Genomic DNA, 14,881 nt, shown 5'->3' on the forward strand with positions numbered 1-14,881 from the left:
TGGCTTCATGGGACCACTTTGGGCTTTAAAGACGATCACTGTCCACCTCTGAAGAGTCCACCTCAGCTGAGGTCTGAGATCCTCATCTTGAAGATCTTTGTGCAGTTTATCCTTAAACTTTACATGCAGAAGTTCTTCATCACACTTGCCACTCCAAGTTCATTGTGACCAACATGGGCTAAGAAAACATCCTGTCTTCCTTCATGCCCCAAAATGAGACTTTTCATGCTTTGCAGAGATCATCCTTAGTTTTGAAGAAATCTGCCTATTTTCTCCTACTCATGGAAGAGGCCCCTCTAGTCTTCTTACAGCTGAACAGCAGCCTCGGGCCTCAGAAAAGCTCACTGGTCCATCTCTGAAGACTTCATCCTAATCTTCTTAGACAGCCATTGGCTACTTTATGGCTGCCATGCTTTTCACCTCAGTAAACTGACTTGCTCTGAAATGACATAGTGAGACTGTTGTCAATCTGCAAGGGGTCCCCTTTACATCTAAGTGGTCACTCTGAGCTGATGGGTCCACCTCAGAATGTTCATCTCTGTAATTCTTGCTCTCATTTTCATACACGGGTGTTGGAAATGAATTGCATTGTAATGCTTATTCCTATTCCCCTGAGTGCATTTGTGGAACGGTGTCCATTTCTAGGACCTCAATACTTTCATTCGAAAAGCGGCCTTAAGACTTTCTAAAGCTGAAGGTTCCATCTAAGAATGTCCTCCTCTGCTGAGTTCAGCTTATACTTGTCTTTGTATGGCCGCCCTGATGAAGCGTTCATCTCTGATGAGTTCCGTGAGCTGCTTCAACTTGATAGGCCATGTCATGTTCTTCATCTTAGATGGTTGCCTTGACTGAGGATGTCCATCTCCATAGAGCTCATCTTATCTCTCATGACAAGGTTGTCACCTCTGTTGGGTACATTGTGTTCTTCTTAATGGAATGTTTGAGAAAGTGTCCACCTTATTTTGGATTCATTCTGAATTTCCAGAAAACTTTAGTGACCCTTGCCAAAGCTAAATGGCCTACTTTGGATTGTCCATCACCATGGGGCACATCCTGATTTCAAAATACATGTGTTTGAAACTGACTGACCCATCATTTTCTTTACCTCATATTATTGCAAGACGTGATTGATATCCATCTCTGAAGGGCTCATTTGACATCTCCTGACCAGGTGGTCATCTCTGCTGAACAGTATGAATATCTGTCCATATTTGTTTGACCAAACATGTTCTTCATCTTGAAGATTTGCCTTTTGTGATATTGTCCATCTCTTAAGGGGTTCTTCCTACATTTTTTGACCAGCTGGTCATCCCTGATAGTCCTGTCATGTTCTTCACCTTAGACAGTTCCTTGGCTGAGGGTGTTCATCTCCAAAGAGCTCATCCTATGTGTCTTGACAAGGTTGTCACCTCTATTGGGTACCTTGTGTTCTGCTTAATAGAATGCTAACCTTGTCTTGAGTGAAGATGTCAGAATGTGTCCACCTTATTTGGGATTCATTCTGACTGTCCATTTCTACTTGTCACATCTTCATTTAAAAAACCAAAAAAAAAAAACAGGCGTTTTAAACTTGATTGACCCATCATGGTCTTCACCTCAATGAGTTGCCTTGTGTGATGTTGTCCACCTCTGAGGGGCCTTTTGACCATTGGTCATCTCTTCATTATCTGTACTAAGCTGACCCATCATGCTCTTCATCTCACTGAAATGCCTTGTTAGATGTTGTGCATCTCTGAGGGGTTCACTCTTCATTATCTCCCAGTCTGCTGCCTTCTTCTCATGGGTCCATACTGAGCTTCACCCCAGAAATGCATAGCAAGGCGCTAGATTCCGGCTTGCTCAGTCACGTCTCTATTATTTGGCCAAGTCATTCTCATGTCCTGTCACAATGTCTCTCATGACATCAAATCCTGTGGTCTGAACAATGTGGGTGGAGGTTTGGGTGGAACAGTGGATTCAGACCTACTGCTAGGGGGTTTGCTGTGCTCGTGCTCATCCTGCTCTTGGTCCATCACTACTCGTTGAAGACCGTGCCTATCTGTGATCCCACCATGTGTTGAATGTAGCTGTCGAAAGTCATGTCCATTGGCAGCTCATAACGTGACAGGGCGGTCTGGAAGAGGGCATTTTGCCCCTGAGGCCCCCCCAGTCCAGGGATAGCCGAGGGGACATAATGTGGCACAAAGCCCGCCGTGTGAGTGGCAGGGGCACTGCTGCCGTAGCCCTTGTCGATTTCATGGGGCGACGGCTCCTGCTTCAGGGTGAAGTTGCCGCTGACGCTCAGGGGTGGCGTGAGTGGTCCGTCATACGGAGGGGTGCCCCCGCACTCTGGTGAGGTGTGCTCATAAGCAGGGTGTTCCACCAGCCCTTTGAAGCTGTGTGACTTGAGGTGAAGGAGGTGGGAGGCATCCATCGCTCCATAAGGGGGGCTCGGCAGGCCCGGGGATGGGTAGCTGAATGGATGTCCTGGGATGGCCCCCCCCACACATACAGGGGCCACCTTCTCTTCTCGTTTGTCCAGCAGGAGCGGCTGCTGGCCCAGCTGCATGCACCCTGCCACCAAGTTGCTGGTGGGCTGTGAGAGCCCCTTGCACAGCATCTCCATGAACCCCCGCCCGTCGGGGGACTCGCCGCTCTCCAGCACCTCAGACAGAGCCCAGATGTAGTTCCTGGCCAGCCTGAGGGTCTCGATTTTCGACAGTTTCTGGGTCTTGGAGTAGCAGGGCATCACCCGCCTGAGGTTATCCAGGGCGTCGTTGAGGCCGTGCATGCGGGAGCGCTCCCGGGCGTTGGCTTTGATGCGGCGGGCCTGGAAGCGCTCCACTCGCGCCTTGGTCATCTTCTTCTTCTTGGGCCCTCGTCTCTTTGGCAGCTTCTCGGCCCCGTTCTCCTCGTTTTCATCCTGTTCCCCTTCGTCAAGCTCATCACTGCCAGCATCGCCGTCCTCCCTGGCGTCGATGGTATATCGGTCTGATTCGGCGGGCCCTTCGTCCTGGGAGCTCAGCGTGTCTTCCTCCATCCAGCCCAGAGAGCCCACCAGCTCGGACATCTCGACTGCTTTACTGTAGTGCTTCGTCATCATGGTGCTCTAGGAGGGGAGCAAAGCGAGAAGGTGTGAGGGCCAGACGTTACAGCAATCAATCACTTCATCAACCAATCAGTGCGACCCAATCAATCAGCCAATCAGAGGTCACCTAATCAAGCAGCCAGACAATCAATCATTCTGTCAATCAATCACTTCATCATCCAATCAGTGTGACCCAATCAATCAGCCAATCACAGGTCACCTAATCAAGCAGCCAGACAATCAATCATTCTGTCAATCAATCACTTCATCATCCAATCAGTGTGACCCAATCAATCAGCCAATCACAGGTCACCTAATCAAGCAGCCAGATAATCAATCATTCTGTCAATCAATCACTTCATCATCCAATCAGTGTGACCCAATCAATCAGCCAATCGCAGGTCACCTAATCAAGTAGCCAGACAATCAACCATTCTGTCAATCAATCACTTCATCATCCAATCAGTGTGACCCAATCAATCAGCCAATCACAGGTCACCTAATCAAGTAGCCAGACAATCAACCATTGTGTCAATCAATCACTTCATCATCCAATCAGTGTGACCCAATCAATCAGCCAATCACAGGTCACCTAATCAAGTAGCCAGACAATCAACCATTGTGTCAATCAATCACTTCATCATCCAATCAGTGTGACCCAATCAATCAGCCAACCACAGGTCACCTAATCAAGCAGCAAACAATTAACCATCCTGTGAAGACTTCAAAGATCCGTCAATCTGTTAATTCCTCAATCAATCAGCATGACAAATCTCCATTAAGCCATTCAATCAGACCAATAATCAATTAATAAACCAGGTAATCAATCATTCTGTGCAGGCATCAATTAATCAGTCAATCGAGTGGAACAATTCACCAATAAGTCAATAATTCAATCAGCTAGTCAATCAGAGAGTGTGCCTAACAGTTAATAATTTACCCCACAGATTAACCGATAAACCAATTAATCAATCAACTAGCATACCAATTAACTATTTACTCATTAAGTCAAACAATTAATAAAGGAATCAATCCATTCTCTTAATAAATTAATCAATTATCAGTCACTCAATGGATCAATCAGAGAAGACAAAATGCCTTTCTGTCCTTCAGTTCATAAATCAATCAATCGCTCAGTTCAGAGTCCAATCCCCTTGTCAATCAGTCACTCATGATGTTAATTCACCACTTAGTCAACCGATTTTTCAAGCACTCAATTAATAAATCAACCAATCAGACAGTTAGCCAATCCATTCCATTGATAAATCAATCAGTTACCAATCACTTAATAAATGACATGCTCATTGAAACAGTGAATCAAAAACTCACTCTATAAATCAATCCAGAAATCAATCAGTTAATCAGACAATCTGTCACTACGTCAATTAATTATTCAATCACTCACTTAATAAATCAATCAATCAATCAGATGGTTAGATAACAAAATAATGCTGTTAAAAATAAACCAATAAATCAGTCAATCAGTGTTCCACTTAATTATTTAGGCAATCAATCAATCAATCAATCAATCAATCACAAAATCTGTGAGCCATTCAATCATTCCATCAAAAATCAATTCATCAGTCAATCAATTAGTCAATCAGTGTGCCATTTAGTCAGAAAATTAATGTCAGTCAAACAATGGGTTAATTAATCACTTAGTAAATCAATTAATTAATAAATCAATCAAAAAGCCTATTAGTCAAAGAATTAATCAATAATTCAATCAATTATTAATCACTCATTTAGTAATGAATCATATAATCAGTCCACAAAACAATTCTGTCAAAAAATCAATCAATCAATGTGCCAATAACCATTTAGCCATTCAATCATTTGATTAATCAATCAGACGATATGCAAATTAACCCTTCACTCAATAAGTCAAACAACCAATCGCTCAGTTAATGAATTGACTGACTATTCTAGTAATAAATTAGTCAATAAAGCAATGGGTAAATGAAATGCTGTACCATTTAACCACTTAGTTTGTTAGTTAATTGACTGACCAATTAACCTGTCAATCGGCCATGCCATCTATAGTCAATCAACCATTGTGCCAGTTCACCATTTAGTCAATAATGCAATTAATCGATTTGGCAGCCATGAATGAATTCCTCAGTCAATACATTGATCACCCATTTGACTGACTGACTGACTGACTGACTGAGTGATTGATTGATTGATTGATTGATTGATTGATGCTCTCCCTTGCTGCTTGTGTCACTCTAAACACTTAACATCCCCGCTAATTAGACCTTAACTGACACAAGACCCTCCAACCTGCTTTCTTCAAAGTGAGGGCTGCTAGAGCCTAGCCAGGCAGCTTCAGGCACGAGGCAGGAACCAACCTGGATGGCAACAATTAAACTCAGACGTTCATCTTTGAGGATGTGAGAAAAAAAGCCAGAGAGAGAGTGTGAGCAGGCATTAGATATGAAGTCAAGTGAATTGTGCCAGGGCCGCATGATGGCAGTAAGGAGACCCAGGTTTGTTTCCTGCCTTGCACCCTGTGTTGGCTGAGATTGGCTCCAGCAGACCCCCATAACCCTGTGTTGGGATATAGTGGGTTGGAAAGTGACTAACTGACTGACTGACTGAATTGTGCCACCCTAGTGGCCTGATGACCATAGTGATGATGATGATGATGATGAGGAGGATGACTATGATGACTATACAGTAACTACTGCAGCACTTGGCTGTGTTTTATAGACATGTCATTTTCTAACCCACTTAATCCAGACCAGGGGGTGCTTCAGATTACCCTATCTAGCACAGGGCACAAGACAGGCACAAATTCTGGACAGGGCGCCAGTCCGTCACAGGGTGAACACACACACACACACACCTCAACACACCACACACACACAGGCCAAATTATTGTTGCTAGTTGACCCCACCTTCATCTCTCAGAACAGGAACCCAGGTCTCCTTCCTGCCAGGCAGCAGCGCTACCGCCGTGCTGCCCGTTTAATAGCCAGACAGTCAGCAACCCTCTTCACGTCCGCCTGTCTCAAGGTCGCCCCCACTGGCATGTTGAAGTCCTTTGTGATCATCACCGTTACCCAAACACAATGCCAGTATGCTTGATTGATACAATGAGATCATGTTTGGCTTTCATTTTCCGTTGCACTCCTTGCTGACCATTTTACATAAACAGCAAGCTTGACCCCTCTAAAAACAAAAAAACATTTATATAGCGCCTTTCAGGCCACCAGCACCCCATAATACTCCACCATTCATCTTGCTTTACCATGACCTGACCGATGTGCCGTCCTATGCTGCTATCTGAAGTGTTTTCAGTTTGTCCAGTTCAAGGTGGTTGTGGGCAGAGCCAATCCTGACAGCATCATGCCCAAGGCAGGAGCCAAGACTGGGTATGTCACAAGCCCTCCAACACACACACACACACACACACATACAAAAAAACACACCAAGCCAACTCAGAGTAATTAAATAATTTCTCAAAAAAAAAACCCAAAATGAATAAACAGTACAATTATTTTTATAGCACCTTTCTTTAAACAATTTTAATGGGAGAATACCATTCAGCCCAACAAAGCTTGCCAGTCCTCTTCACCTTTAATAACATCCAGTCAAGTTTTGAGGGTCCCCAGAGTGCAGTACAGAATTACTGTGGCACTCCATCAGCCCCTCTGTTTAATTGACGTACACAGAGGGCTAAATCAACCAACTCCCCCCCCCCCGCCCCCGACTCCCCCATTTTCATACCCTGCCAACACCACCCATCACATTTCCTACTTCCTCTTCCAAGACCTGTGATTTACCTCCAATTAGAAATTAGGGTTAGGGTTAGACCCTCAGGTCTGCTGAGTGGGTGTCAAGGTGCCCTACAATTAGGAGTGTTGTACAGTAAGGGAGTACAAAGCCCACCCGTAGCCTTTGAGGATCATCAAGGTGGGGGGGGGGCTTATCTACTCTATATTATCATCTAGCCAGAGAAACACAAGGAAGGGCCCAAACCCACTGGGACTCGAGGGCTAAACCAGGATGGGATGCCAATCCATTGGTTGGAAAAACGAGTCGACGGTCAAGTTTCATAGATAGCGCCTTTCAGAGTGAACGTCACCCAAAGTAGCTTAGGAAGTTGTAAAAACTGTTGAAAGGTGAATGAGTTGTATTCTATGAGCCCTGGTAGATGAAGCCCCTAACTCAGAATTAAAGAGTAAATCAATGATGAGAAATGAGCCAACAGTCAGGATTCATATAGCGCCTTTCATAGTGAACACTAACCAAAGTATTGCAGAATTAATGAATTAAAACTTTTATACAGTGCATTTCTGACCAGCTTTACATAGGCAGAGGGGGTCCACTTCAAGCACTACTAATCTGTGGCACCAGTCTGGATGAGGCGACGGCAGCCATTCTTGTGCCAGTATGCCAGCCACACATTAGGCATTAGGTGGTGAAGGAATGACAGAGATAGATAGTCCATTAGAGCCAAAGGATGATTAAGGGGCCAGAATTGACAAGGTTGTGGTGGGCAATTCAGCCAGGGCATCAGGGTACAACCTACTCTCAGGATGGTGCCCTTATTTACAGCACAGAGTCCCCACTGGGGCATTGGGATCCACAGACAGACCATACAGTAAGCACCCCCTGATGGCCCCACCAACACCTCGTCCAGCAGCAACCCATGATGAGTCCCCATCCAAGTACTGGCTGGGCCTGAACATGCTTAGCTGCAGGTGGGTTACCTGTCCTGAAGAGCAAGGGTAGTACAAACTGGTCAATGTGGACAGATGTGTGGCATATGAGCCCAACTAATGATGAATCCTCTAACTGGAGATTAAAGAGGGAGCCAATGGTGATCGTATTTCATATAGTGCCTTTCATACTGAATCCTACCCAGAGTCCGCTAGGAGTGGACACAAACTGTAGAATATGGAAATTGTTAAACTCTTTGAGCCCGGGTATGTGAGATATTGATAAATTGGGCATTAAAGAACAAGTCAGTGGTGAAAGATAAGCCAACAATTTAGTTTCATACAGCGCCTTTCATATAGTGAGAAGATCAACTCCAGTGGGACTTGCTGCACGTTCTGGTTGAAGCCTTCGACTAAGAATCAAATAGCAAATCAAAGGTGAAAATTGACTTTTATTGTGACCCAATAAAGTAGGTTAGAAAATAATGAAGAAAGGAAGGAAGGAAGGAAGGAAGGAAGGAAGGAAGGAAGGAAGGAAGGAAGGAAGGAAGGAAGGGTGTCTTTCTTAGTCTGCACTATTCCAAAGTGTTTTAGCATAAAAGTACAAGCGTTTCTGCATTCAGCAGTATGAGTTCCCGTAGGTGAAGTGCCATGCTCAGGACAACACAGTGGATCTGTACAGAGTTTGTAGCAAATGACCCAGTAACCAAATGTTATATAGCGCCTTTCCTATTGAAGACTAAAGGTAATAGACATGAAAGGCACTATATCAGTAATAGATACATATGATACGCACGATAGATAGATAGATAGATAGATAGATAGATAGATAGATAGATAGATAGATAGATAGATAGATAGATAGATAGATAGATAGATAGATAGATAGATAGATAGAAAGGCACTATATAACTATATTAGACAGTACTAATTCTAACTTGGCTCCTTATACTTCGACAGCCAAACTCACCTCCGTCTTTTCCCGACTCGATGCTCTCTGCTCACACTGTGGGGTAATGCGAGCCCCTATGAATAATTGACGGATACAAAACGTGTTTTGTCTTTCTGTCCAAGCAGCGCAAACGCAAGCTGGCAGGATTGCGTTTCTGTTGTGTTATTGGATGCCCGTGTTATCCGCTCAAGTAATGAACTGCTGTCCTGGCGCGTCTTGCACTGTTACTTGTACCTTCGTCAAGCTGATGTCTTTAAGGCTCTGTGGCGACTCAGAATTTAAGCTAACGAGGTCGTTATATGTAGATGCGCACCTTTTTATAGCTCACATTGACGGCTGCCAATTTGTATTTTCCGCTGACCTGCTTTCTTGATCTTGTTTAGGCTTGTGGGCCGCTCGCTCGATCCTGGATGAAGTAAACCCGCTGTAATCCGATATTTAGGGATAAATCCGGCCGCTCTGCCTTTGGTCAGATGATGGCACACTGCTAGACAACCGGGGCGGATTTACTTACGACTTTTCCTTGTTTTGCACTTTGCGTGACTGACTGATTGAGTTTGTTGATTTGGGTCATCAGATAGATAGATAGATAGATAGATAGATAGATAGATAGATAGATAGATAGATAGATAGATAGATAGATAGATAGATAGATAGATAGATAGATAGATAGATAGATAGATAGATAGATAGATAGATAGATAGATAGATAGATAGGAAAGGCACTATATGAGATAGATAGATAGATAGATAGATAGATAGATAGATAGATAGATAGATAGATAGATAGATAGATAGATAGATAGATAGATAGATAGATAGATAGATAGATAGATAGATAGAGTAAAAAGTCTCCCCCGCCTACACCACACTTTGCAGCCCCGAGGATGTGGATTTGCTTTGTGGGCTGGGGTTTCTTGAAGAGTTTTCTTTCAATACAGAATATTCGAATTCATGCTGCCTTAATCAGATTACAGAGAAACAACGGATACAATACAACGCCCGGGCATTTCTTGGGCCTCAGAAGAAACGGCTGTCGTAGATCCCGAACGGAATCACGCAACGTTTCGTAAATTCCCGACTAAGAAAGAAAGAAAGAAAGAAAGAAAGAAAGAAAGAAAGAAAGAAAGAAAATTCCGGCTATTGCTGCACTTTTCGGCGATTGTGAAAAACAATTCACCAGATGGTGAAAGAGACCAAACCGCGACACTGGCACTGCCAACGTATTTATTTATTTGTCTGTCTGTTTGTTTGTTTGCTTGGATGTTATTCAAGTCCGTAGCTTAATGGCGCACACCCGGTGCTTTTGCCCTCATTGTGTCTGACAGTCAGTCGGCCGTTATTTATTTATTTATTTATTTAATAAAGATGAACGTAACCTGTTATCAAAGCACGAGAAAAAGCTAACCAAAACCAAAAATGTCCGGACTGAGTGTGAATGAATACCTGACGTGTTTCCAAAGCGCAGTTCGCGCGCGGTATTCAAAGTGGCTCCCCTCTTCTGTTCCGTTAAATTCTTAAAGTCACCCAACTGGTTCTTCATAGCGGATTCAGGTTGGTTCTCAAACAGAGCCATCCTCATGAAGGTTCCAGAAAGCCCGTTCTTTTAATAAGATCCGCAGCAGGTGGACGCTTTGTGACATGCCAGTGGGCTCCTCGTTTTTATAAAAGGACAGCAGAAAACAAACAAACAAACAAATAAATAAACGAAATAGCCACACAAGTACTACTTATCTTCTTTGCTGGAATTGCGCGACATTCACGGCACTTATGTCTTCTCATGTAAAGAGAAATAACCGCTCATTTCTTAAACTGTTAATGCGGCTCCTATAGCCGCAACTTTTCCATAAAAATAAGGCACTCGTCTATCTTGGCTTCTGCGGGAAAGCGCATCTGGCAGCCCCGCCTCCTTTTTAGTAGGTGGGGGTGGGGCATTTTATAATGTAAAGGAAAAAGCATACCCTGGCACACAGCCTAGATACCCTTAGCCCCCCCCCCCCCCCCCACCTCCAAACCAGTCTAACACACAAGAGGCACGCGCTCATCTGCACTCCAAGCTCCCAGAAAGACCACCGGGTGCAAACGCTTCCCAGCTCGACTCCAAAATTCCGAAAGCTAAACAATCGAAGTTTCCCGGATCGTCCCACGTCATCAGGCAACATTCGTGAGGGTCCTTCAGTCCAAATACAGAAACCTGTTCAGGTTTTGGACTTTGGGTTCAAATCTCGCTATTGACACTGCGGTGTGACCCTGAGCAAGTCACCTCACCTGACAGATTGTGTCTCAGATGGATAAAAGCTTCAGAAATAATAATAATAACAATAATAATAACAACTTATAGTAGCATTGCCCAATTCAGAAACCTATAGGTGACCATGTTGAAGTGAACTCTCGTGTGAACGTTCGCTTCGTGCAAAGCACTAAAAGGGTGAGAATGTGTGACATTTAATCACAGAGATGTTAGACAAGGATAAAAGCCTTTGGCTACTTTTATAAATCTTACGTTTAACTGATGATAAATAAAAAAAAGTCCAGTGGTGGTGTAAGATACGACTTTAGATGGACGGTTATATCTATCTACAGTACAATCCTCAAAATAAAGGTGCCAGAGCGGTTCTTCAGATCAATACCATACGGGAAACATTTCTGGTTCCCCAAAGGTCTAGTTTCCAGAAAGAATCTTCTTTTTTATTTTGATCCATAAATAACCACAGATAGATGATAACAGGTTTGTAAAATGTCAGTGTGTTCCTGATTTTAAAAGGACTCTTGCTGCAGACTATAGCACAGGTTCGCTAAGTTCACGTTTTCTTCGTTTGTCCTGCTAGGTAGTCCACGCTGGATTAAAGATTTCTAGTATTAGGAACCTTTTTAAATACCAAAAAGCCAACTTCATGCGCAAGGAACACCTCCAAAAAGGTTCTTTGTCAAGATATGAAGCTACGAGGACCCCCACAACCCCGTGAAGTGCATGCACAGAACCGTTAATTTTAAGAGTGCAAAACTGACGTTGCAGACCCCTGTGGTCTGCAGGGTCTTTTAAAGCGCCGTGACACGCAGATGTAACCGATAGTCGAGCTCCTGCTATCCTACCGTTGATTCTGAGTTTTTATCTTAATAGTATGGGCGACGCCGAAAACGTACAAAAATCCAAGATTGAAAGGTTAGCAATAATAACGTACAGGTTGTCGGTTATACTGTACAGAACTTTCTGAGAGCATTTTATAAATGAATTTATTTAATTTCCTTCCAGTTGGTGGGTTGCGGAGTATAGGAAACTTTGTCAGTCCTAGTTGACCTATGGCAGAATCAGCACTGGAAGAGATGTCATTGCATAAGAACACGCAATCGCAGTGAGGAGACCGGGTTAGAATCAAACAGCGTCGAGGGTCTTTAGGATTAAGGACAAGAAATCTGAGCTGCGACACACAAATGACACATCGAAAGTCGCAAATGCTGTGCCCACCTTCAGAGCCCAAAAACGTATTAACTAGCAGAACGTTTGTTACATTTCCTGCTACTGTTTATTATTATTATTATTAGTCGTCGTCGTAGTAGTAGTATTACTTATAATAATAATATGAGAGACGTTCAGAACGTTTCCGCACTTTTTCTTAACTCTATTTATTAAGAATTTCAAAAACAAATGACATCACTTTTCTTTGTTTGAGATGCAACTTTCCGAGCGTTTTTAATGCCCAATTGCTACTCCTCCCGCATTCACCGTTTCCAACGAGAATATAAAAGTGCGGAAACTTTTTGAACGTCCCTCGTAATAAAAAGAAATAATCTATCTATCTATCTATCTATCTATCTATCTATCTATCTATCTATCTATCTATCTATCTATCTATCTATCATATAGTGCCTTTCACATCTATCTATCTATCTATCTATCTATCTATCTATCTATCTATCTATCTATCTATCTATTATATAGTGCCTTTCACATCTATCTATCTATCTATCTATCTATCTATCTATCTATCTATCTATCTATCTATCTATCTATCTATCTATCTATCTATCTATCTATCTATCTATCTATTATATAGTGCCTTTCACATCTATCTATCTATCTATCTATCTATCTATCTATCTATCTATCTATCTATCTATCTATCTATCTATCTATCTATCTATCTATCTATCTATCTATCTATCGTTTAATAAAGTACAGTTTACTACTTATCTTGGAGTTGTCTTGTGGTTATATATGTGCTGCAATCTGCTTATTTCAGATTGTATGATAATAAAGCCACTTGACTCGACTTGACTTGACTTAAACTCTTGAGGTTGTAGGTTCAAACCCCGCTAATGACACTGCGTGACAATGAGCAAATCACTTTACCTGCCTGTGCGTCAATTGGAAAAACAAAAATAAATGCAGCCAATTATGTCTGAAATGTTTTAAGTTGCTTTTGATAAAGGGGTCAGTTCAAAATAAATAAATAATAATAATAACAACAACAACAAGAAAAAGAAGTACACTAAAATGAATAAAATAAACGTGTCGCCTTTCTCTCTGTTGTGACACATGTAGCAAGTAGTTCAAAGGTGCAATCTTAAATGCGACTTCGTTCTCCCGTCTGCCACGTCTGAATTCATAAAATATTAATTTTTTATCTTTTGAAAAGTAATAATCTGTTACATGATGCAGACGTCAGAAACATAAAGAAATGACACAGGGTACGTTTAAAACAAGCTCCCTTACTGATGCAGATCCTTAGACGAATTCTTTATCAATGTAAGGAATTTGTTAGTTTGCACAATTGAATTATGTATACATAAATGTATATCTATGTAATTCAATTATATGCAAGTCAAGGTATTGAGTTTCATACACGTTTGATTCAGCACTAACGCACCTGGGACAGCTCCGAACAACACGCATCGAATTACCACGCAGGAAAAGTGACAAATAACCATACAGTGTCTTTCACATCTATCTATCTATCTATCTATCTATTATATAGTGTCTTTCACATCTATCTATCTATCTATCTATCTATCTATCTATCTATCTATCTATCTATCTATCTATCTATCTATCTATCTGTTTGTGTGCTACGGTCCCGATGATCGGGGTTATCATTCTGTCTCATTCTCCTCTCTCATTAAATTAACTGTATGGATCGCGTCACAATTTTACTTAAACTGTATTTATATTTCCATTATTATGAGTGCCAGTATAATGTTAGTTTCGAAACGAGGGTGTGTGGACATGTGTAAAGCGCGCAGTGCCTGTAGCGCACTCTAATCATTGCAGCTTTTAGGTAGAAGAGTATCCGCGCATGTTTCAAAAATGCACTTTCTGTATCGACACTGCAGCTTTGTCATTCGAGTCAACTTAAAATCTGCGTTTAAAATGGGAACTGGATAATCGTACGGTGTACGCCCAAGCCCCAGAGAACAAAGCGCAGGAACTGTTAAGTTTTATCGCGCATCCACTCAATGGCCACAGTCGTATTTAGGTTGTTTAAACTATTACATGGAACAAAAAAATACTGATAACCCCAATATCGCAGCAAGTTTTAGTATTAAGTTGAAGCCAAACGCATAAATGAAATAAAATATACGTGGCGTTGTTGAAAACATAACACACATCATTCAAAACAATTTCTGCCTGTGGCAGCGTGCATTCCTAGTATAAGCAGGCAGAAGGACGAGGGGTGAGCTACCTGTCCTTAGGAACGAATCGAAAAATAAAGAAGGTTTTGAGGCGCGCTTACCTTAAATTTCCCACTTTTCTTATGGCTTGCTGTTTTGAAGCTGCAGGCGGAGAATGGGTTACTTGTTTGGAGAGGTGGGCTTTATCTACACCTCTCTTCAGTGTTCTCGTGCTTGTCAGTTATATTCCATCCACTCCCGTCGACGTTTCAGTGATGATTGCCTGACCGCAATGCTCGATCTTTAGCTTTCTAGTTAGACTGACAAGCCAGTTGGCCCCGCCCACTACAGTGCTTGCCCTGCCCCCCGCTTCATCGCTCTCCTCCAACTCCTCCCACTCAATGGTGAAATTACATTAAACCGCAGGGAAGAAAAGTTGGGAGCAGGCAGGGGTCACGTCGCTTGAACAAATTAGTGAATGTGCATGATTATGTCACCAAGTGCCACTCCGCTGGTGACGACAAGACTTTTGAAAAGGATGGATCTTGGTTTTCTTTGATTTAGGTTATGCGATGGCATAAGCTG

General features: G+C 42.5%; 1 protein-coding gene across 2 annotated transcripts; it reads right to left on the reverse strand.

Moving 5' to 3' along the window:
* Positions 1–433: 433 nt before the first annotated feature.
* neurod4 (neuronal differentiation 4) lies at positions 434–14,589 on the reverse strand. 2 transcript variants are annotated; one of them, XM_051925088.1, is made up of 2 exons: positions 14,419–14,589; positions 434–3,088 (listed from the first exon to the last, which is right to left on the reverse strand). In XM_051925088.1, the coding sequence occupies exon 2, from the start codon at positions 3,080–3,082 to the stop codon at positions 2,015–2,017; it is 1,068 nt and encodes a 355-aa protein (XP_051781048.1). In that variant the 5' UTR covers positions 3,083–3,088; positions 14,419–14,589; the 3' UTR covers positions 434–2,014. The 2 variants fall into 2 exon arrangements, with proteins under 2 accessions (XP_051781048.1, XP_051781047.1); XM_051925087.1 differs by lacking the exon at positions 14,419–14,589 and adding an exon at positions 8,705–8,839.
* Between the last annotated feature and the right edge of the window lie 292 nt (positions 14,590–14,881).

The sequence above is a fragment of the Erpetoichthys calabaricus genome, chromosome 3 (assembly GCF_900747795.2).
Source record: "Erpetoichthys calabaricus chromosome 3, fErpCal1.3, whole genome shotgun sequence".
Taxonomy (NCBI): Eukaryota; Metazoa; Chordata; class Cladistia; order Polypteriformes; family Polypteridae; genus Erpetoichthys; species Erpetoichthys calabaricus.

Excerpts from the sequence above, each read along its gene's own strand:
- neurod4 (XM_051925088.1), bottom strand. The coding sequence starts at position 3,082 with ATGATGACGAAGCACTACAGTAAAGCAGTCGAGATGTCCGAGCTGGTG.